The sequence below is a fragment of the Pholcus phalangioides genome, unplaced genomic scaffold (genome assembly GCF_987345545.1).
Source record: "Pholcus phalangioides strain wild (caught in Gottingen) unplaced genomic scaffold, Ppha-v1.0 ptg000007l_1, whole genome shotgun sequence".
Taxonomy (NCBI): Eukaryota; Metazoa; Arthropoda; class Arachnida; order Araneae; family Pholcidae; genus Pholcus; species Pholcus phalangioides.
This window is the reverse complement of record NW_028301600.1, coordinates 13,661,177-13,685,429: the sequence shown is the minus strand read 5'-3', so window position 1 is coordinate 13,685,429 and position 24,253 is coordinate 13,661,177. Positions and strand designations below refer to the sequence as shown.

The window sequence follows — 24,253 nt, the reverse complement described above, 5'->3', positions numbered from 1 at the left end:
AACTGGGTTCTTGAGCACTTGGTGTCCGAATAAAAGGATAACATTTTTGTTTGAATAACAATACAACCCCTTACAACACGAATGACATATCTGAGTAATGCACATTATTTGAATACTTTTTCTATTTGAAGTACCCCTCTATATAGGATCAACGGTTTGCCAATAAAATACCATATGCCCTGCTACCTCTTTAAACATACATATATATATATATATATATATATATATATAAGTACAAATACATGTATGTTGAAATGAACTTCAAAGTTGAATATAGTTGTCGAATCACACCAATACCAGTGCCATAGGCAGCTGAAATATAGTGATACACACATTATTATAAATTAATTTAATTGCTTTAACCAATAATTATCTGAAATGTTATAAATGAGCGATTTGAAAACTAGCGATGGAATGTTCAATTCGAAATGTTTACTCTGGAAATTTAAAAAATAAAAACTGGAACACTATCTGTAATTTCCATATCAACACTATATGACTGCTACAGTTGCAGAAACAATTTACAAAGGTCAAAAATCAATTGATAAAACTGCATGGAATTACATTCAAATATCTATAAGGTCAAAGAAAACTAAGATTTTGAGTTTACCATATATACTAAATGAAATATATCCAGTTTTTTTTCTTAATTTAAAAAATGATACATATTGCCATCACAAAAAACTCATATACGGGGCGATTCAGAAAAACATTGCCAAACTGAAATGGCAATTCCAGCATACAATAACAATCCAAAATCACAGACGAACATAGTTGCACAAACACCATCCATAACCGCCAAAGGGAGTTGTTGCCTCACATACTTTTAAACCAGTCTCGAACACAGCAACCATAAAGTTGGCATTCTAACACCAAATACGGTAGGGGACCACACATACACTCAGAACACACATTCTGGCATGTAGATTAGACGTTAGAAATTATGCAGAGTAATGTGTATGAGATACATGTACAGTTAAGTAGTAATACCAAGCATGCAGTCCTTGCTGAATTTCTAACAAATCGGTACATGCTGGAATATGTGTTCTGCATGTATGTGTGGCCCCTAACATACAGTCGGACTCGCTTATAATGAATACAGATATTACAAATAACAAATATTTTCAGTGTTCCGTGAATTTTGTATTGCTTATCTATGCTATTTTGATTGCTTATAACAAACACCAGTTCCAGAAAAGTATGCCTATAATGAATTTTCGGCCGATTTTCAAACGAGATTGTCAAAAACTCCTTAATGATCTTACATAGTAATAAATTAATAAATAAATTTACCTTTCTTGTAACTGATACTGCATCCTTAGAAAACATTCTAGTAAGGCAGTTGTGGGTACTGTAAAATTGTATTTTGCTTTTTTTTCTGTTTTCTCCTTTAATCTCATCTTGTCAGCAGAAAACATCATTAGAAAGAAAGGAATGGGAAGGAGGGGGTTATTTATTTCCAAGAATCAACCCCCAAACCACTTTTAGCGCACATATACTATTCTTAAGCTAGATTCGGGTGTTGTTTGTGGAGGTTCAATTGTGTTGAAATTTTTGTGAGCAAAACGCTGCTTATAGCTTTAAATTGATGCTATACAATTTACATACCCCATTTGGTTGAAAGCCAAAATGGGGTAAAAAGAGCAAAACATAAAAAAAAAAAAAGATTATTTGAAGCTTATTATTTTCTCTTTACATGGTTTGAAAAAGTGAAACAAAAAATAAGAGTAAAATTTTTTTTTGGAGCCCTGCTCTTCCTAGTAGAAAAACATTATATTTTGCATGCTTATTTGGAAAAAATGATTTCAATGCAAAACGTTCAAAATTCACAAATATACCAAAACAACAATGATTGATACATGTTTTTGTTAATGTATTAAATTGCAAGAGATTTTAATTAAATTTTCAATCTTTATTAAAATATATTTTAATCTATTCATTTTAAGAATGCTCAGAATATTGAAAAATATATATTGTGCATGTAAAATGTTTTATTTAGCTTAAATGCATCATTTTCCAAATTGGTATGGATATAACAATGTTTTCATATAATGAATAGTTCCACTGTTTTCTCTGACTTTATAATAAGCGGATCTGACTGTATTATTGTCAGAATTGTGATTACATGATTGCTGTGTTTGAGATTTACTTTAAAAGTAGTGTGACGCAACAACTCCCTGTAGCGGCTTCGGATGCCATTGGCACATCTATGTTTCTATGTGATTTTTGATTGTATGCCTGGATTGCCCTTTCAGTTTGGCAATGTTTTTCTGAATCACCCTGTATATTAATTTATCTTGTAATCATTACACTATGAACAAAAGATAAAGCAAAGCAGGACTTTATTGGTCCCAGTTTGTAACATAACATTCAAAAATAACTTGACAAAAACAGATATAGATAACATGTATTTAAAAAAACAAAAAAAAAACAACACAAACAAAAACTTCAGAACAGACTCATCAACAACACGCTGTATACAACATTTGCACTTGACTTTTGAGACAAACTTTAAAAAATATGTATATAAAGAGACATTCAGACAAATTGAAACCAAATAGGAACTTGGATATGGTTTTGTAATTCTAAAAGACACTTAGTGAAGAAATGTTATAGGTAACAAAATCACTCCTTTTCAAATGAGTTTTTGTTCTCCTTAATTTGCAACAAATATCAAGTATGAGAAGAGAAATACAAAAAAATACTATGATACAAATTTTACTATTCTCTGTACAAACTTTTTTTTTCTGTTATTTCAACAACACAGCATAAGAAACTCACACTGATGATGTTTCACTGTTCCTTCTAATGTTTTTAAAATTGAATACAAATTTATTACATTCTGGTACATCCTCAGATTCTGAAGGTGTTTCTGCTTCTGATGGAGCTTCAGAGGGAGGTTCTGAAGGGTAGTCTGTTTCATTGTATGAATTATTTAAAATACTAGCAGTTTCAAAATTTGGTGGGATATTGCGAACAAATGTTCCACTTTGCATATTCTCGATTGCCTTCCTGAGCTGAAAAAATATATTCAGATGTATAAGAAATAACTTGACAAAATCAGGTATACTGCTCTGAAAAATGTAAAATTAGAACTTTAAAGCAGAACTGTATATAGTGAAGCCCAGATAATGCAAGTCCCAGTGAATTCAGGTGGCTAAGATTGTTCTCTTATTTTTCTCCTGTTGAAGCAGTAATTCACTAAAATTTTGCTGAAATCTTCTAACCAACGCCTCTATAGATGTGATCTATATGCATTAACTGACTTGCTGCATTGTTGGAATATTCACTATTGTTGGTTTAGGGGAAAATTATGTCACTTTCTGCTGTGTTCATACTAAGTAGTCTTTCTTACTTTGTTTATCTCTGTATGGCACAATCTGGGGACTATTTTTGTTAAGAGCTATTAGCTAAGTTAGGAGGCTACACATCCGCCATCCTGTTCAGCATTCACATAAGCTCTAAAGAAGGGGTCTCCAACCTTTACTACTTCGTGAGCAACGTTTATGTCCAGCACCACAAGAAGAACACCTAGAAATTATCACCCCCCTACCCCACTCTTATACTTCCTGTTCCAAAATTTAAACGAAAAATAATCTATTTCTGAAACTGAAAATTTCATATCAAAAAAGGAAAAAGAAAGAATTCTCTACCTTCTGTATTTATTTACTTTTATGGTTACGTATGTACACAAATTATAACATTTTAAGTACATATTACATAGGGTATTTTGTTCAACTCTGAAGCATATGAAGAATAAAATTCATTTGGCAAAACAAATTGAAATCTATGATGCAAAATTAGATGATTACTGGAAAAAAATTTGACGTGAAAAAAATTAAATGTTGCTCATTCTCAACAGAGAAATGGATTTAAAAAACCTAATTTTGCTAAGATGAAATTATCAATGCTTTTAAATCATGTTTTTTTTTCAATATGAAAAATATGTCAAGAGAAAAAAAATTGGTTTTCTGATGCAAAATTAAATATGACTCACACTTAAACAACCCATGGTCGACAGCACATTTTGTTGTTCACAAAATGTTGATTAAAGATTTTTAGAACTTTATGACATGACATAACCAACATATTTCTTTGTAATGAGGTAGCCATTCAAATTTGCTCTCCAAGTGTTTAAGAAATTGTGAGACAAAGCACTTCTTCAAGCCTCTGGATCAGGTGAAGTTCCAAGTATTTGTCACAGGCTTGAGAGCACTGCTGTTTATTTCCAACTCTTTGCAGCAAATGACCTGCTGATAATGGCTGAGTAGAAAAAATTGCAGTCGAAGAATTTTCTTAATGCATTTCCTTCAAGACTTACAGCAGGATCACTGTCAAGTCTTGAGATTGCAAATTTTATACTTTTGCCAGCCATTGCTGATGTACCACCCTTTCTCACTGCTATGGATAGTAGAATAGAAAAATTCTATTTTTACTAAGTGCATAATTTCATGTATTTTGCCACAACATTGGAAATATCTTCCCCTTTCCTCATATCATGAATAGAAAAATTTTCAAAAATTCTTCAGTGATGTTCATATTGCCATTACAAGCTCTAAGAAACACATTTGAGAAACGACTCTAATACCAAAAACTTTATTGAGCATAGTTTGAAAAACACTGTACATGTGAAAATATTACTTCCAAATGGTCATGGAAATTATCACCTATTGCTGCTATTTTTTAACCACAATGCATCTCAGTATAAAAAATATCATGAAATGTTTACACATATTTAAGAGACACATTTTCTGCAGTATTTATCATCCATTTCTTAACCAAGGAACTATCACTAAAAAGCTTGGAATTTTTGCAAATATTTAGTTGATTTTATAGCAGCTATCACTGCAAAATCATTCAAATTTATAATGTTTCGACATAAATTCTTCATACTTTTTATTCTGAAAACATTATTTGTGCAAGATTTTTTTTAATGGAAAAAAAGAATTTTTTTTGGACTTGGTTGAGATGTTGTGGGCCACCAATAGTTCCTTTGGATTGAGCGAGTTTGGCATCCCAGCCCTATATGACTGAGATATGGAGCTAGAGTATATATTGTCATTTTTAGGGTAGAGAACAATGTAGGCATATGTGTGGTGCTTTCAATGACTTTTTCGTGTTATTTCTTGAAAGAGAAGGTGATATCCAAAGTATAGGTGTGTCATGGTGTGATAAAGTCTTCAACGATATTCAAGTGTAAGGAAGTCCTAAAACTTTTAAAGAATGTATGTGCAAGCAAAGCACCATGTATACAATACCAGGACCTGATGATATTTGTCCTTAAGGAATGTGCTAATGAACTGTTTAGGCCAGTTGCACAGATTTACAGAAGTAGTGTTGCTGAGAGTATTGTCCCAGGGGATTGGAAGCTTGCCAATGTGATTCTGATACATGAAAAGGACAATAGATGTCTCAAGTTACTGGAATAACTATAGAAGTCATTTTATATAATTATTATTGAATGAACCAGGTAATATTAAGCAAATAAAATTGGATCTCTGTTCAGGAAATCCTTTGCTCCCACATCATAACAGATGCTCCTGTTTGCTTTTACAGTGGCTATATGCTTTCATATATTAATAAATATGTATAATAACTAAATACATGACATCCCTCTCTGACATGCAAATTATTCCAAATTAAGTAGTTTGTAGCTGTATGCAGTGAATAAGGATCATTTTGGGTATATCCATAGTTTCCAGAACTAATGTTCAGGTCACTGAATTCTTGTTAAGTATTACAGGTGAAAGTTGGGCACTGTGATAGTCAAATATGACTTCTGCTTCTTAGAATTCTAGCACAGGGTATCTTCAGTATGCATGATCTTGGAGATTTGTCAGCTGAAACTATCGCTGCTGATTCCCACTGCTTCTTATTAAAATTCTAAACAATACTCTTTTACAACTGTTCACCACTGCAGGGCTCAGTGGCCTTAAAACTAGTGAAAATAGTGACCAAAATGTTTAAAAAAGTGACCAAATAGTGACCAAAATGTTTAAAAAGTGACCAAATAGTGACCAAAATAATTTTAGAAAGAGACCAAATGGACAATGAATTTTGATTATTACCAAATTGAATGAATTGAAATTAGTTTTTACTAAACTTTTTGTATTTCTACGGAACTCATCGAAATTGCTTTTTTTTACATAATAGTGTGAGAATGAAATCAAACTCAAACGCATTCTGCTAACCAGAAAAGTTTTGAATAACTTATCAAATTTATCAACAACTATGTGTGAGAGAGTAACATTACATCCTTTCTAAGTAACAGTAGCAATGCCTTTCCCTCATGTTGCTTTCCACAACCGATCTTAAAATCAATTTAAGCAGGAAAAACTTCAAAACGGGAAAAAGTTTTTACATTCAAAAAAGGAAGAAAAAATGAAACAACACAAAATTTCATGAGAGAATTTGTCCCTTCTACATTCTAGTGGATTTTTCATTCATGTTATGCTATGAATGACAGTATACAAAATGTACTCAAACTTTTTTTTAACTAGTACAAATTTGATTTACATAGGTTTGTATAATACGTTCCAACAAATTTTAAGAAATTTACTATAATGATTGAAAAAAAACTATAAAATTACATTTTTAACAATAGTATTTTAAATTATTAAATTATAATATTACTTAAATTACTGAATTAAATAATTGAAATTATTAAATTGAATAAAGTATTTAAATTATTAAATTGAATAAAGTATTTAAATTATTAAATTGAATAAAGTATTTAAATTATTAAATTGAATAAAGTATTTAAATTATTAAATTGAATAAAGTATTTAAATTATTAAATTGAATAAATTATTTTAATTATTAAATTGAATAAATTGTTTTAATTATTTTAATTGTTATGCGTTGAGGGAGGGCAATCCACCCTCCCCCCAGCGTCAATGGCAGACCCTACTGATGCATATCAATTGTCATCTGCCGCACCCCTAAGACCTTCAAGTCTATCTCCACCTATGGTTGGACTGGGAACATGGGCGGAGATACGGGCGTGCCCACCATTAAATCTGCCTCTATTTATGCCTCGCATGCACGTTAACTGAGTTTTTATCAGCCTGATGACCAATTTTCATCTGATTTGGAAACCCAATTTGGTGTTAAACTAAAGGTTGAATTGCAGGATTCTGTGATCTTTTCATAAATAGTTCTCCTTTCGATCATACCTGGGGCTATGGTTTCTTGCTGAGATTTAAATCCAGTCAGAAAAATAGTACGAATTTCATTTCTAGATAGATCGCGATTTTCAGTCAGATGATTTTTTTTTATTGTAAGTAAATTCAAAATACTCGAGAGCTTCTTCAACATTGACCAGCTACAAGAGTATTCTCCAAAGCGTATTAATAATACGCTTAATACGTATTAATAGCACGCATCTTTAATACGTGCACTTTGGTATTCTCCCGCTGCGCGTAAGTTAGTTTCTGCACGGGCTCTCTTAAATCGTCATTTCAAATATTTAAAAAAATTAACAAAAGTAACGATAGAACAAACAACAAATGTAACTTGCTTGATGCTCCAAGAAAGGAATTCGGCCCTTAGGACTAAAACTTTTTAAAACAAATAAAATAAAGGATCAATTTTAAAATAAGATAAAAATGAACGAACAAGTGAGCACGCGTGGGGAAATAAGAAAGAATGGTAGCAGAAGAGAAAAAATTCTTTGTTGTAAGTACGCCTTTCACGCTATTTTTTCTGACTGGCTTTTCCATAAAATGACGACTCTTTAACCAAGCTGCTTTCTTTCCAAGCGCCTTGAAATCAAGTTATGCTGACGTCACACGGTATGCACCCGGGAAGACAAGACGCCTTCACGTATAGGGGTTCCTTGTATATAGGGGTTCTACGGGAAGGGAGCTAACAATCATAGTTCAATGAAGAGAGGGAGAAAATTAGCGACCTTGAACCGGTAAAGTTCCTCCTTGAACAAAAAAAAAATGCTGACAGCAGAAAAGCGCGCGAGACCTAGGTTTTTTTGCTAAAAATGTGGAAAAAGTGACCTGGGCCTGAAAATATGTAATAAAAGTGACTAGTTTCTAAAAAAGTGACCCGTGCCGAGCCCTGCCACTGTATCACCACTGTTTGGGTAAGAACAAAAATGTAGATGTTGTTTACCTTGATTTCCAGAAGGCGTTCGATCGTGTCCAACATGGTAAACTCTTGAAGCGTTTACACGAGATTGGAATTGGGGGCAACTTGCTGAATTGGATAGAATCATGGTAAAGAGATAGGTCGCAACGAGTTATGGTGAACGGGGAATTCTCTGGTTGGACAGACATCACAAGTGGAGTTCCTCAAGGAACTGTACTTTTTTCACTTTTTATCGATAAACTTGATCAGGGGATTGATGGGACTACTAGCAAATTCGCAGATGATGTGAAGCTAATGTGGGTAATCGGGAATCAAAACGATGGGGAGTTGCACCAGACCAACTTAAACAGGATTGCAGCATGGGCAAATGAATGGAGCATGACGTTGATAAGTGCATGGTCGCTCATTTTGGTTCGAACAACTCACGGTTCTCTTATGAGTTGAATAATGTCACTATCCCGGATGCAACTAGGATCACAGATTTGGGAATTCTCATTGAAGAGCGGCTTAGGTTTTCTGAACATTGTTCAGCGGTGGTCAAGAAAGCAAATAGAATGCTTGGTCTCATTTTCAAAAGGTTTCCTAAAGTCATTCTTCAGCTTTTCCAAGGCTTAGTTTATCCTGGACAAGAGTATGCTGTAAGGTTTTGGAAACCATACCTACAGATGAATAGACTTGGTTGAAGGGGTGCAGAGAAGAGCTACGCATGTCCTTATTGGCACACTGGGCTTGAGTTATGAAGAGACTTCATTTTTTAAATATGTTTACATTGGATGAACGCAGGTGTCAGGGAGATATGATCGAAGTGTTCAAAATTTTCAATGGGATGGATAGAATGGACCATGAATTATTAGTACACCGTCAATCAATTGCTTTTACTAAGGGAAACCAGTATTGATTGGTAAGAGATAATTCTAGGTTATGGTGTCGCAGGGAATTTTTCTCTAATAGGGTTGTTAATAAATGGAATAGTAAATTGGAGTTAGTAAATTGAAACACAATTGAAACATTTAAAAAAGAAATATGTTAAACATGTTGGGGTAAATCGAGCAGCTATCCATACTTAGAATAAGACAACCATAAGTATACTTTATATACACTGAAGAGCCAGAAAAACTGGAACACCTGCCTAATATAGTGTAGGGCCCCCGCGAGCACGCAGAAGTGCCGCAACACGACGTGGCATGGACTCGACTAATGTCTGAAGTAGTGCTGGAGGTAATTGACACCATGAATCCTGCAGGGCTGCCCATAAATCCGTAGGAGTAAGAGGGGGTGGAGATCTCTTCTGAACAGCACGTTGCAAGGCATCCCAGATATGCTCAATAATGTTCATGTCTGGGGATTTAGGTGGCCAGCGGAAGTGTCTAAAGTCAGAAGAGTGTTCCTGGAGCCACTTTGTAGCAATTCTGGACGTGTGGGGTGTCGCATTGTCCTGCTGAAATTGTCCAAGTCCGTCGGAATGCACAATGGACATAAATGGGTGCAGGTGATTAGACAGGAGGCTTACGTACCTGTCACCTGTCAGAGTCATATCTAGACGTATCAGGGCCCCATATCATGCCAACTCCCCATACCATCGCAGAGCCTCCACCAGCTTGAACAGTCCCCTGTTGACACGTAGGGTAAATGGATTCATGAGGTTGTCTCCATACCCGTACACGTCCATCAGCTCGAATCAATTGGATCCGAGACTCGTCAGACCAGGCAACGTGTTTCTAGTCCTCAACAGTCCAATGTCGGTGTTGTCGGGCCCAGGCGAGGCGTAAAGCTTTGGGTCGTGCAGTCATCAAGGGTACAGGAATGGGCCTTTGGCTCCGAAAGCCCATATCGATGATGTTTCGTTGAATGGTTCGCACGCTGACACTTGTTGATGGCCCAGCATTGAAATCTGCAGCAATTTGCGGAAGGGTTGCACGTCTGTCACGTTTAATGATTCTCGTCAGTCCCGTTCTTGCATGATCTTTTTCGGGCGCAGCGATGTCGTAGATTTAATTTTTTACCGGATTCCCGATATTCACGGTACACTCGCGAAATGGTCGTACGTGAAAATTCAAATTTCATCGCTACCTCGGAGATGCTATGTGCCATCTCTCGTGCGCCGACTATAACACCATGTTCAAACTCACTTAAATCTCGATAACCTGCCATTGTAGCAGCAGTAACCGATCTAACAACTATGCCAGACACTTGTTGTGTTATATAGGCATTGCAGACCACAGCGCCATATTCTGATTGGTTCCATAACTCTTTATTTGCATATGCATGTCTGTACCAGTTTTTTTGGCCCTTTAGTTTACTTTATGGGCATTGCATAATATTTCATCATGTATATATATAATTGCTTTTTTAACTGGGTTGCTGTATTTTTGAAATATATGACATCCATATTTATTATGGGCATCTTTTTCTCAGCCACCTTGTGATTCTTCCGCTTTTTCGAGGCTTAGTTCGTCCTGGACTGGAGTATGCTGTAAGGTTTTGGAGACCATACCTACAGAGGGACATAGACTTGGTTGAAGGGGTGCAGAGAAGAGCTAAGTGTGTCCTTATTGGCACATGGAGCTTGAGTTATGAAGAGAGACTTCATTTTTTGAATATGTTTACATTGGATGAATGCAGGTGTCGAGGAGATATGATCGAAGTGTTCAAAATTTTCAATGGGATGGACCATGAACTTTTAGTACACCGCCAATTGACTGCTTTTACAAGGGAACACCAGTATCGATTGGTGAGGGACAATGCAAGGCTATGGTGTCTCAGGGAATTTTTCTCTAATAGGGTTGTTAATAAATAGAATAGCTTACCCCCAGAGATAGTAAATTGTAACACAATTGACACGTTTAAAAAGAAATACGATAAACATGTTGGGGTAAATCGAGAAGCTATCCATACTTAGAATAAGACAACCATAAGTATGCTTCATGGACATTGTATAATATTTTATCATGTGTATATATTGTTTAAAATTTTTGTTATTTGCATTTTTAATTGGGTTGCTATATTTTTGAAATATATGACATCCATATTTTTATGGGCATCTTTTTCTCAGCCACCTCATTGGGCATTTTGCCTGTTGTGGCCTTGTATTTGTATAGTTTAGAATTATTAAGGAGTGAGCATGTCTGTCATAATATATAACTTCTGCTCTTTTTACTTTTCTTTCAAGAGGTTACTATCAAGTTACTATCAAATATTTACAATATCTAGGAACTAATTTCAAGATATCCGTGAGCATTTAATTTAGCTAAGTGGATTTAATTTAGCTAAGACTTTAGTATCCGTAGGCAATGCAGGGACTGGGGAGGCTAAGAGTGCAGTAACTAATAAGTAGACTATCGTCTCTTCAAATACCATTTTTGCTGAGTTTCATCAGATCCTTCTGCCTAAAAAAATTATGACAATCTCAATTTATCTCCTTTGCCTGTCACTGATGTTTAATATTCAGTCAATCTTGGAACTGTTTTTTTCCTGAATGAGTGGAAAACAATATTTCTAATCAACTCAGGTGAAATGCCAAAAGCTAGTTCAGGGCCAATGAAGAAAGTCTTAAAATCCCTTCTAACCAGCTTGTCAGCAAATTTATTACCCTAAATACCTCAAAGTCTGACTCTTGTTGGATGTGGCGAATAAATACATATAAGTGCATTTGTATGTAATGATAATCATAATACAACAAACGATATTCATTCTTAATCCATAAAGTAATGTTATATCAGCATTTCACTATAGTTATATAAGAAATTGTGTGTGTGTGAAAACAAATTTCAGTTTATAATTACTAACTTAAAAATATACTTTATGCATACTTCTTTTAGTGCTACAACTCCAACTAGACGGCCAATTGCTGTCACATAAGCATGATTGAGACCAAGCATGGAAAACAAGGAATGTACCTGTGGAACAAAATAAACACAGATCAAATTCAATTTCATTCAATTTTAAAAAAGTAGAATTATTGAATAATTAGCATTATCACACAGATACTTCTAAAGATACTTTTCGAACATTTGAATACTGAAAACAAAACTAGTGTAATAAAAAAAATTGCAAAGTGAAATTTATGTTTGCAAAAGCTCAGACAATAGTTTTTACAAACAATCATGAAAACATGCAAATTCACCACAAATGCCACCACCACTGTTTGGTACTCATGTTCTTCACATGATAACATCAGTTATTTGAGATGCTGCAAGTTACAGAAAACAGTTCCGAAGAATTAAGCAGAATATGGAACTTGACATCAAAAGAGAACACTGCTCTGGAAATTGCAGCTCTCTAACAATGTTTATCTACTGAGTATTATATGTACAGTAGCAGCTCTTGGGCCATGCAACCCATATAGCTGCCCAGGACTCCGTTCTAGGAAGATGCTAAATCTGAGTTGAAAGAGAAAAAAACTTTATTGATCAAAATAAAATTAGATCAATAAAAAAATAATAAGTAAAAATTTTTTTCTAGGATGGGGGGGGGTAAATGGGGAAGAAGGTGGGCAGGCAGTGTTAGAAACAGGTCCTGCATGAGTGGAGATTTTGTCTCGAGCCGCCCCTATATCTTAAGTTATTATTTATAGTGCCAAACACTGATCAAGAAGGTGACACAACACCACAGATAAGAGATGACACAACACCACAGATAAGAGATGACAAAAGAATCCAAAGACTAGGATTCATGCAGAGGAAGACTGCACGGTCAGGGTCAATGGATATGATTTGTAGACATATATGTGTCTTTCTTCGTTCTCGACCACACATTGTTAGATTTGCGAGATAAGTGGTTTTTTTTATTTATTGCTCTCAATTTTATAAATTTTTGTTGTGTATTTTCAATCGACTGAATTTTTTTTTCTCACCCTCATTTCAGTTTAACCATACTTTCGCCAGGTTTATGTTTCTCCTGCTTCTTTGATATAAATTGATGGGTTTTTTGCACGTCAGTGTTAGTGAACAGTGTATACTTTTTTGCTGGTACTCTTGGTAATTTTTGTTTTGTTTTTTTCATTTGGGTCTATGGTTTTAGTGTTAGTGAATAGAGATAGTTAGCTAATACTAATAAGTATTAATTGTACTTTATAACTTAATACTTTTTTGGGGTGTGTTGTATTCTTTATATACATATATATTTTCTTCATGATTTAATGTAGAGCATTTTATTTCACTTAATTTTTTCATACAATCTTTTACGTATATTTCACATTGCAATGTATTTTACATTATTTTGATTTCCTGTTGATGTTTCTCATTTTCCTATTTTTCAAATATTATCTAGTTTTAAGGAATACTGTTAGTATACCTCAACCTTAACCAGTGTTGTGTAGAGCTTGCCACAGGAAGTTTCCCTGATCTAGGGGGAACAGTAGCTGATAGTTTCAAGTGTAAGGGGTGTTTGGATAGGGCAAGGTTGGAACTCAAGGTCGAAGTGTTACGGGAAAGAGTTAGGGTTTTAGAGAACCTGGTCATAACGGACCAATTGTTGTTGAGCCACCTGTTGATAAAGAACCAATCTCCATGAACAACGACAGTTTACAGGGCAAATGTGTGGTCGTGGATGAGGTAGAGGGGGGGGATAGTGATAGGGATTTAACCATAGACATTTCTATGGTTAGCGAGCTGGGGAACTGAGTGTGTAGGGACTTTTGGGGTTGCCTTGCTGGGGGTGAAGATTAGCAATGTTCAAGACATTTTTCATTGTCGAAAGCTCCCCGGACAAGTAATCCTGTGATAGGGAATGAATCAGGTAGGAGCGGATATTAGTGAGTATCTGTCAGAGTACCGGGACTTACTATTATCCCCCAGGACAGGAGTTCATATGTGGCAGTGTTTCCAGTACTGCCAAGGGATATTAAGGGGTATAGGAGTGTAGGATCCACTATTTCAATTTAGGCCTGAAGGACATTTGCTCCTCACTTGAACATTCTTGGAGCTTCCAGCATTTACCAACAGGTGGCTTTGTTGAGATGGGATTCATCTGAATAGGAGGGGTCTGGGATGTTTACGATAGGCTTAGGTCAGGTTTTTTACTCTGAGACCACGTAGACAGGAATGCGGGTTAGTTAATGATAATAGCAACAGTATTGACAGTGAATTACGCACCTCTGACTTGGATGGCTGCTCGATTAACACTACATTACAGAGAAAATTAAAATGTGTGCTAATTAATGCCAGGAGCTTCAGTAATAAGAAAGATTTTTTAGAAACTATGATAGTTATGGAGGGCCTGGATCTTATAGTCATTACAGAATCTTGGGTAAACGATGGGGATAAATCTTTCATACACATCTCAGGATACGATACTTTTTTAGAAATAGATCTGATAGGAAAGGGGGTGTTGATATACGTAAAATCATGTTTGAATGCTAGAGTGTGTAACGTGCAGAGAAGTGATATTGAACCTATATGGGTTGAGCTTGAAAACAAAAGACGTCAAACTTATTGTTGGGGTTTGTTTCAATCGACCAAATAGGGATCCAAACTACATCGCGCATCTACATAGAGGGTTGTAATACTTGGGGATTTCAATTACCCGGGTATCGATTGGGAGAACCTTTCAGCTAGAGATCAATATGAAAGACACTCTCTTAAGTTGGTTCTCGATAATTTTTTGTATCAGCACGTATCAGAAGCCACTAGGGGTACTGCTATTATGGATTTAGTTCTTACTAGTTCCGAGGATCTTGTTGAACATGTTTTGGTGGGGGTGTAACACAAGGGGTCTGCCAGTTGCCAATATTATGATGGGAAGTCACATGGATTGCAGGCGGGAACTATGTGGGGGATCATTAAACTCAGTTAAAATGTGAAATTGTTATAAATGTTTTTGCAAATATAATTATACAAGAAAATGTAATATTTTACCTTCATGCCATTAGTGGGCTATGGACCACCTTGCGGTTAATAACATCATAAGAATTTCAAAGTGTACTAGGCCTAGTGTTGTAGACCCTGGCCAGGTCTCCAATGTTTACATTCTGTGTGTTAGCAATTTCTATATGTCAAAGTTACGTAATAGTGTTTTATTCCGTATGAATATGCAAATCAGATGTTATTTGATTGTTAAAAGATTTATGTTAATTTCAGTACCGTCAATTCTCAGTTCTGATTTGTTCTTGTGATAGTTGATGATGAAGGGTTTCCCCATATATACCAGCAGTGTGCTAGGTATAGACATGTTTTGAGTTCTGTATTCAATTTCGTAGAGGTTCGTTGCTGAGACGTCTCGTCCTGCTTCGCTGTGTGCAAAGGATTGTTCTTCCTTCGTTGTCAATAGTTGATGGACCAGATTGCTGCTGTGATGCTGGTGGAGTAGCTCCGCTTCTCCTCTCGTTGGTCATCTCTATACCCGACCAGTGGTCTGCATGTGAAATCAAGAGGGGATGCCCTCTCATCAGGGATGGAATATTGCCGATGGACTTTGCGACGTGTCTACATCCATCCTAGACTTGCTGGTATAGTGTTTCGTTGAACTTGTGCCATTGGGAGATGATCTGGACCATTCTTCCATTACTGAGGTTGTGAGGAACAAAGTATGTCCTGACGGACAATTTAGTGACAACGTTTCAATAAAAATTGTGATATATTCTAATGTTAACATATTAAAGAAAAATTTGTTTGTTATATTAATTTAATCCTAAAACTATTTTAACAGGTTTATATTATTAATAAATGATACTAGTGAAAAAAATTGTCTTATTTCATTGTTGTCATTCACAAATTTATTTCAATATTGGGTAACATTAAAACAAACTGGGAATGTACTATTAATAAAATGGTACAGGGGACAAGTTTTCTTCCACTTATCAACGCGTCGTCAGTTTTCACTGTAACTTTTCTTCGTGTAAGGTTGATAACAAAAGACTGGTTCCTTGTTTTCAGAGAACTAACTTTCATGTTTTGAGAGGAAGGTTAGCAGAAGTTTTCAAAGACCAGTTGGAATCAGTTGGGGGGGGGGTGATAAGTCAATGGGAAGAATTTAGTATGAAGCTGTCCTCTGTTTTGCATGATGTCATACCCTTTGTTTGAAAAAAGCATGTTTATACATCATGCCCCCTATGGTTCATGCAGGGGCGTTCTTAGGGTAGTGCAACCGGTGCACTATTAGTGTTGACCGAACAAATCAAGAGAACATTTCTTAAACAGAGGCAGTCTTAGGTCAGTATGACCAGTGCAGTTGTACAGGGCACCAAATGAGAAGGGGCACTGAAACATGTTAGATATACATTAATAGAAAAATATCTTTAAGACACGTATTAAAAAAATAACAATAAAATATACATGAAAAATGAGCGATATGAGAAAAAAATTAGAGGTTTGAGTGTATATAATATCACAGTATATATTATTGTATATAATATTGATCATTTTTCAAAAATAAAAGAATCGATGGGCAGTGCACCGATGTACAGTACATAGCGATTTTGGTCAGACAAAAATGCACACTCTCTCTCTCTTGAGCTCTTCTTGTTTACCCCTGAAGGAGATTTGGGGGGGAGGGGAAAATGCAATTCCTTTCTCTCTTGTTGTGCTGTAAAATATAACAATAATGGAGGAATCACCCTTGGTCACCCAATTTCTCTACTAACGAGAGCAAAAGTGTTTTCCAGTGTTGTGGGGAGTATTACAGGTATTGAAGGAGTTTTCTGATATAGGAAAGATTTTGAGCCAGAGAGCTTTCATGCCTTTTTTTTCCTGACTTGTATTACTTGTATTAAAAATGCAGAATCGAATCGCCAACGCAGTACGGTATTTCCAAAAATATATATAATGAATAAATATTTTAAAAAAATTAATGAATTAAAGCCTATGATCTCCTGAACATTTTAAATAGGTATCCTGCACTTGGGCCACATTCCTACCTGCCCCACAAGAAGAAACAAAAATATGCTCACTCAAGAAAACCCATGCACTTTGGCGCTCCCAATCACTGGCCAGTCTCCTGACTCTCACCAGACTTTCCTATTAGTTCAACCAGAAGAACCTCGGTGACACTGGGTGTACCCTAGAAGGGTGTCAAATCTGAAGTGAAAGGATGAAAAAAAATTATGGAAAAATTATTTGTGCCGCTGTAGGAGGGGCGCCAAGTCTGAGGTAGAAAGGGTAAAAAAAAGTTAGGGGGGGAAATGATTCCTGCCCCCTCCTCTAGTAGGAGTGCCAAATCTGACGTAAAAGGGTAAAAGAAATTACATAAAATGATTTCTGCTCACTTTAGGAGAAGTGTCATATCGGAAGTGGAAACAAAAAAAAACAACTTATTTGTGTCCTCTCTAGGAGGGGCGTCAAGTCCGAGGTAAAAGGGCAAAAAAAAATTTGACATATGTTATGACATAAAATATCGCTGTTCCTTTGAACACATCAAAACGAAGCGATTGAAACAAAAAAGTTTTTTTTTAATTGGGTTAAGTCAGGCGGCCCAAAATTAGGTCCCGCTCGGGTAAAGATTTTGTCTCGAGCCGCCCCTGAGTGCAACGTATGTGTGTGTGGACTTATTACAGGAAAAACTCAAGAAAAAGCCGATAGGTAGTGCTGATGTACACAAGTCAAAGAAAAGATATGCAAATAATGAACAGAATGCCTCCAAATTGTTTATTACAGCAGTAATAAAATTGCCCACAGTTGTCCTGGGCTTGAGGTCCACATTCAGTGAAGAGTTCAATTCAACCCCAGCAGTAGTTTATGGCATGAACATACAACTACCACAGGATTTTCTTGATATATCTGCCTTATCTCTTTCTTCCTCCAATTTCATTCAACATTTTCGTGACACATTTCAGTGACTTGAGACCATCTCCACCATAAAGGCCTTCAACACCATGTTTTTGTCTCTTCTGCAATGAACACCTGTCCTAGTATATTCATTCGTAGACACTGAGAGAAAATCATTTCAAGCTCCGTATGAAAGTCCATACCAAGTCATCAAAAAGACAGAGCAGTTTACTCTCTCAGTAAACGCAAAGAAAAAACATCTCCACAAACCGGTTGAAACCCTGCTTCACAGAGAACCTCAAGTTACTGGAAATCCTTAACGCAATTAAGTATATAGCATATAGAAATGTCCTCCCACTTGTCAATACAAGATTCATTGAAAAACTGGTTATTTGTTGTGGAGATGAAGATTACAAGGAAGAATTCATCACTGCCCTCACAGGGACTCGAACCCCGGTCTCTTGCTGTGCCAATTTTTTTCTCATATCGCTCATTTTTCATGTATATTTTATTGTTATTTATTAAATAACAATAAAATATACGTGTCTTAAAGATATTTTTCTATTAATGTATATCTAACATGTTTCAGTGCCCCTTCTCCTTTGGTGTCCTGTACAATTGCACTGGTCATACCGACCTAAGACTGCCTCTGTTTAAGAAATGTTCTCTTGATTTGTTCGGTCAACACTAATAGTGCCCCGGTCGCACTACCCTAAGACCGCCCCTGCATGAACCATAGGGGGCATGATGTATAAACATGCTTTTTTCAAACAAAGAGTCATGCAAAACAGAAGACAGCTTCATACTAAATTCTTCCCATTGACTTATCACCCCCCAACTGATTCCAACTGGTCTTTGAAAACTTCTGCTAACCTTCCTCTCAAAACATGAAAGTTAGTTCTCTGAAAACAAGGAACCAGTCTTTTGTTATCAACCTTACACGAAGAAAAGTTACAGTGAAAACTTACGACGCGTTGATAAGTGGAAGAAAACTTGTCCCCTGTACCATTTTATTAATAGTACATTCCCAGTTTGTTTTAATGTTACCCAATATTGAAATAAATTTGTGAATGACAACAATGAAATAAGACAATTTTTTTCACTAGTATCATTTATTAATAATATAAACCTGTTAAAATAGTTTTAGGATTAAGTTAATAAACAAATTTTTCTTTAAGACGTTAACATTAGGAAATATCACAGAATTTTTATTGAAACATTCTCACCACACACACACACACAAATTGTCCGTCAGGACATACTTTGTGCTCTACCATCTCAGCTATGGAAGAAGATAGAATATTTCAACCTTAGAGCGTATATAGGTTGGTCTATATCATTCACGAGCTATTAGTTGATTGTTGACGCCGTCCATGTACGGTGCCTTTCAACATATGTACGCTCCAAGGTTGAAATAGTGTATCTGCTTCCATAGCTTAGATGGTAGAGCACTCGTCTGGCAAGCGAGAGACCGGGATTCAAGTCCCTGTGGGGGCAGTGATGAATTTTCTTCCTTGTAATCTTCATCTCCACAAATAACCAGTCTTTCAATGAATCTTGTATTGACAATTAAGTGTCCCATCCAGGGTCTTCACAACCTCTTCATAAGAAAAAGGTAAAGGTTCATTTTGACATGACAGTGAAGACTTCGAGTAAGGTTGATAAAAGAACATTTCAACCACAGACTTGTTACAGGAGATCAGTCAAACGTCCATGTCAATACATATCGCTCTTTGCTGTTGACTAGAGGGGAAGTAATGTGGTGTCTCCACCAGAATATATAATTTGTATATTTTCTTCTTGTGGCAACACCACACAAATCACAAAGTCAAAGCCGTCCAAATCTATGCTGTTGTCCGTCTCATCTATGCACATCTCCCTGCTCTTCTCTAAATCTTGTTTCATTTTAATTTGATAATATTGTAAATAAATAATTATTTTAATTACTTAATCAAATGTTTATTATATTATAGTTATAGCTTAAAACAAGCTCCCTTAACTATAAAACTCCAATTCAATCCGAAGGTATGTATGCACTCTCGGATGGTTGATAGCACATATCTCAGTCAGGGCCGCAACTGGGGGGAGCAGGCGGGTCTGGTGCCCCGGGCGCTGAACCAGAAGGGGGGTGCCAAATTCACCCTTTAAGTGCATCTTCTACATTACAAGGGGCGCCAAAATATCGGCTTGCCCCGGGTGAAAAAATATCTAGTTGTGGCCCTGATCTCAGCAAATCCGTCAAAGAAATATGACATTTGTTTTTGGTGAAGTGCTGTTGTGCACTCTCCTGATTTTTGTTATGTTGTGATATTAATTATTCATTCATTTGAGGCTTAGTCAGGGCCGTCTTAAGAGCATCATGGGCCCCCAGGGCCAAGTGATTTTTCTGAGGCCCTACCAGGCAAATTCTTGAAAATTTCAACCAGATCTCATTTTTGTGAAGCCCCTTTTCTCTTGAGGCCCCCGGGCCATGTCCATGCCTTAAGATGGCACTGGGCTTAGTTTGTCCTGGCCTAAAGTATGCCATGCAGTTTTGGAGACCCTTTCTCCAGAAAGATATAGACTTGATTCAAGGGGTGCAAAGAAGAGCCACTAGAACATTAGTGGGTATTGTAAGGCTTGAGCTACGAAGAGAGATTTGATTCATTAAAAATGTTTTCTTTGGAACAACATACATGTCACAGAGATAAGATCAAAGTATTTAAGATTTTTAATGGGATTAATATGATGGCTCATGAAATACTGTTGCACTGCCATTCAACTGCTTTGACTCAGGAACACCAGTTTTGGTTGGTTATGGATAATTCCAGGTTGTGTTGCAGGGAGGTTTTCTTTCAAGTAAGGTCAGTGCCGTCTTAAGGCATGGGCCCACCCGGACACGGCCCAGGGGCCTCACAAAAATGAGATCTGGTTGAAATTTTGGAAAATTTATTTGGTAGGGCCTTATAGAAAAATCAATTGGCCCGGGGGCCCATGATACTCTTAAGATGGCCCTGATTTAATCATTTTGATCATTTCTGTAGCACCACGGTCATTTTCTGCACACTAGGGCTAATTAGACCGGAACTACAATTTATTGCTGATTCCGAACGGCAGGCTTATTTTTTATACTCATCGAGAGGTTGGTGCACTAACCCCTCGACGGGGGACTCCTTGCGGTAGCAATTTTTTCTGCAATCATGTCATTGTTTTTGTTGTACCCCTGTGTCAGAAAAGTTTTCTGACAAGGACGAACCGGGTATCGAACTCGCGACACCTCTAAACATTCTTTGGTACTTCAGGCGAGTATCTGATCGACCTGGGCTACCAAGCCCAGATGGCCCTGAGTAAGGTTGTAAATGATGTTAAATGTTTTGAGTTTGTGAAGTACTCGGCAGATGGCGCCACATTGTTCTTCCTCGTGTTTGTCCTATTTTCTATTTTCACAGTATTATTATTAGTGTGTTGTGCATTTGTCCCGTCAATAAAGACGTTAACTCCAGTCTAAGCTTGAAAATAATATCAGGTTACAGGTTTTCCGCACGATAAAATGTGCAGGAGAGATCGGAAATCGTGTTCATACAAATACAATGCCTGTTGTGGTGTTTTTTTTTGTATTTGTATTTGTGTTTTTCTTCATGATAATTCGGCAACGTATTTCTTGGAAGATAGCCGTTGTCGAGGCAGTTTTGTCGATCAGATTTTTTGCACAGGAAAAAAAAGCATCCGCCGGCAGCCATCGTAAACAACCGCTGAAGAAATGGAAAGCGATCGTCGCTCATCCGAGAGGTACTTTCGTTTGCTTCGATTTGCTCGATTACCACGAGGGTACGATCGATGGCAAGCTGAGGAAGCCAGAGCCTCTTGGTGAAAATGTAAGTGGATCGGAAATTAGGAAGCACAAAGAACTTTGTGACTCGTTCTGGAAAGCAAATAGCTATGCCAAGTCAATGATTGCAAGCACAGTCACCGACAGTGTGTATCTAAAAATCATGGACAATGATTCAGCCTATGAAACATGAAAGGCTTTGAAGAAGCAGTTAGAGGCAATTGCAAAGAATCAGTTATTAAAGATATGTACCAAATTTTTTGCATTTGGTTGGGTTCCAAGAGATGATGTTTCCACACACATAGCAAAGCTAAGGAGTTTCTGGAATGAACTGAATAATGGCCTTGAAGCAAGAAGTGAAACCAGATTACCGGACCTGACGCTAGTCCGCAAGATTTTGCACATTTTGCCAAGTGAATTCGAAACCTTCAAATCAAGTTGGATGTTATTGGCTAAGGATGACAAAAAGTCATTTGAATAGCTAGCAGTGCAATTGTGCATGTTCGAGAGAAATTTTACCAAGGCAGAAGATAGCAGCAAATGTGTCAGGAGGTATTAATAGTGGCAAGAGCAGAAAGTCAGAAACATGATGCAGGGGTGCAAGCGCCCCTCATCTATTTCGGAGCAGAAATTTTAAAAATGGAGCAGAACTAAAAATGAACTATATCTGTAATATAAGTAATTTTTCTGTGAAATGCCAGAAGTTTTGCCAAAAATGGTTGAAACAAATAATTCTAAATAAATTTCCTTCATAAATTAAAATCCATTTAAATTTTTTCTGAATTATCTTATCTGTCACTACTAAACATGCATTACTGAAATGACGAATAAAAATTATTAGACTCTTTTCAAATTAAGCAACATGGATACTAAAAACCTAGACAGCAAGAATTTCTGCTGCTTCAACACCAAAATCTTATTCATCCTGATATAGCAAAAAAGTGTGTGCAGAATATAATAAGGGTTTCAGTGAAAAAAAAATTAGCTTCTCACAGAATTTAAAGGAATTATTAAATTTAAAATCAAAATGCAAAAAACAAGAAAAATATAAATACCTTATTTACTTAAATAATTTCTCAACCTAATAGCATGTTAATAGATTACTAATCACGAGTCGCTTTCAGAAGTTCAGCATCTCAATGACAATTTTTTTTCAAATTTTTCATGCCCTTGAACATAAGATTTTGTATGTCCATTAAAGCATTGGATGGACAAATATTTCAATGTTTGAACAGACTTTTATTTATTTGTTAACAATGAACTCTTTCACTGATCTCTTTCACTGTCTGCGTTACCATGTGCTAAAGATAAAAAAGCCTTCACCAAAACTGGCAAAATTATGAACTTTGGGCTGCTTTCAAGGTTACAAAGTTTGAATATGTCTGCCCAATATCTATCTATTCTCTGAACTGATTTCACTTCTTGTAATTCTTTGCATTGTAGTGCAACCCATCCATCACACATAATTAATAGTTCTGTTGGTGCTACAATGTTGAGCAACATCCCTGCAATACGTGAGGGAGTAATGTACCATCCCAGCAATACACGAGAGGGACAGCGAAAAACAAGAAAGGGTGCAAACGTTTCATTCTCCCCAACAACATGTTTTGGAAAGGTAGGACATTAATATAAAAAAGGTATCTCACAGAAGTTATGTAAAATGAGCATGCTCCTATGGGTGCCGCTCTAGGAGGGGTGCCAAATGGATTTTTTTCAGCTGGAGTTTTTGTTGGTTTTCATGTTTTTGCTCGATCAAATTCTATATTGAGTAGATATGCAAATGTAAGTACCGCGTCAGATGACGTAGTAAGATTGTATAAAAAAGATTATGTGAACTCCGATCATATGGTGATGAAGACGGAGACTGATACGGGTATGTCGATTGATAAGGTTTTTGAGCTTAAGGATTTGAAATAAATAGATGTGTTACTTTAGTATGAAAAAATTTGTGTCTTTATTTGAATTGAATTTTTTTTTAACAAGGTTATGGCCCAGAGCACCCAAATCCTAAAAGCTCTAGTTTAATCGTAAATGTTATAGCTAGCGAAGTTTTCCTAGATATTGATAAATTATGGCTGAAAGTTGCTCAGATCGATTTGTTTTTCTAAAGTTGAACGAGTTCAATTATTCAACATGGAAAATGGACATGAAAGTTATCCTGATGGATCGCAATTGTTGGGACTTTGTGATGGGCACAGCTCAAGAATATCCTGACGATGCTCCAGAACGAGACAAAAGAGACTTTGCTTGGCGTAAGCAACGGTGTTACACCACAATTTATGAAGGTGTGGAGAGAAAATTTCTTTCTCTAATAAGCAACACTGATGATGGAAAAGAAGCTTGGCAAGTTTTGAAGGAAAATTTCGAACCGACATCCAGAGCCAGACTAGCATGTTTAATCGACGAATTTTTCAAGCTGAAATTTGATTCAGAGAATGAGACGATTGGCATATTTTGCAAACGAGTCGCCGAGAAACAACTTGAAGTCAACGATGCGGGATTCAAGATCCCAGAAATTTTGTGCTGTTTCCAGTTGATCCGACGTCTACCACAAGAGTACGATAATTTAGTACAAATCCTATATCGTTTAGCGGACGATGAATTCTCTTTCTTGAACGTTGAGAAACAACTAATTAGTGAAGCTGGT

General features: G+C 36.3%; 1 protein-coding gene across 2 annotated transcripts in view; it reads right to left on the bottom strand.

Moving 5' to 3' along the window:
- Positions 1 to 1,957: 1,957 nt before the first annotated feature.
- Positions 1,958 to 24,253, bottom strand: part of LOC149084943 (chloride channel protein 2-like) — a 424,727-nt gene continuing 402,431 nt past the window's right edge. For both annotated transcript variants that reach the window (XM_089232681.1, XM_089232680.1), the window contains 2 exons: positions 11,910 to 11,996; positions 1,958 to 3,017 (listed from right to left, as the gene is read on the bottom strand). In XM_089232681.1, coding sequence (XP_089088807.1) covers positions 2,778 to 3,017; positions 11,910 to 11,996 — 327 coding nt within the window. In that variant the 3' untranslated portion in view covers positions 1,958 to 2,777. The remainder of the gene's footprint in view (positions 3,018 to 11,909; positions 11,997 to 24,253) is intronic.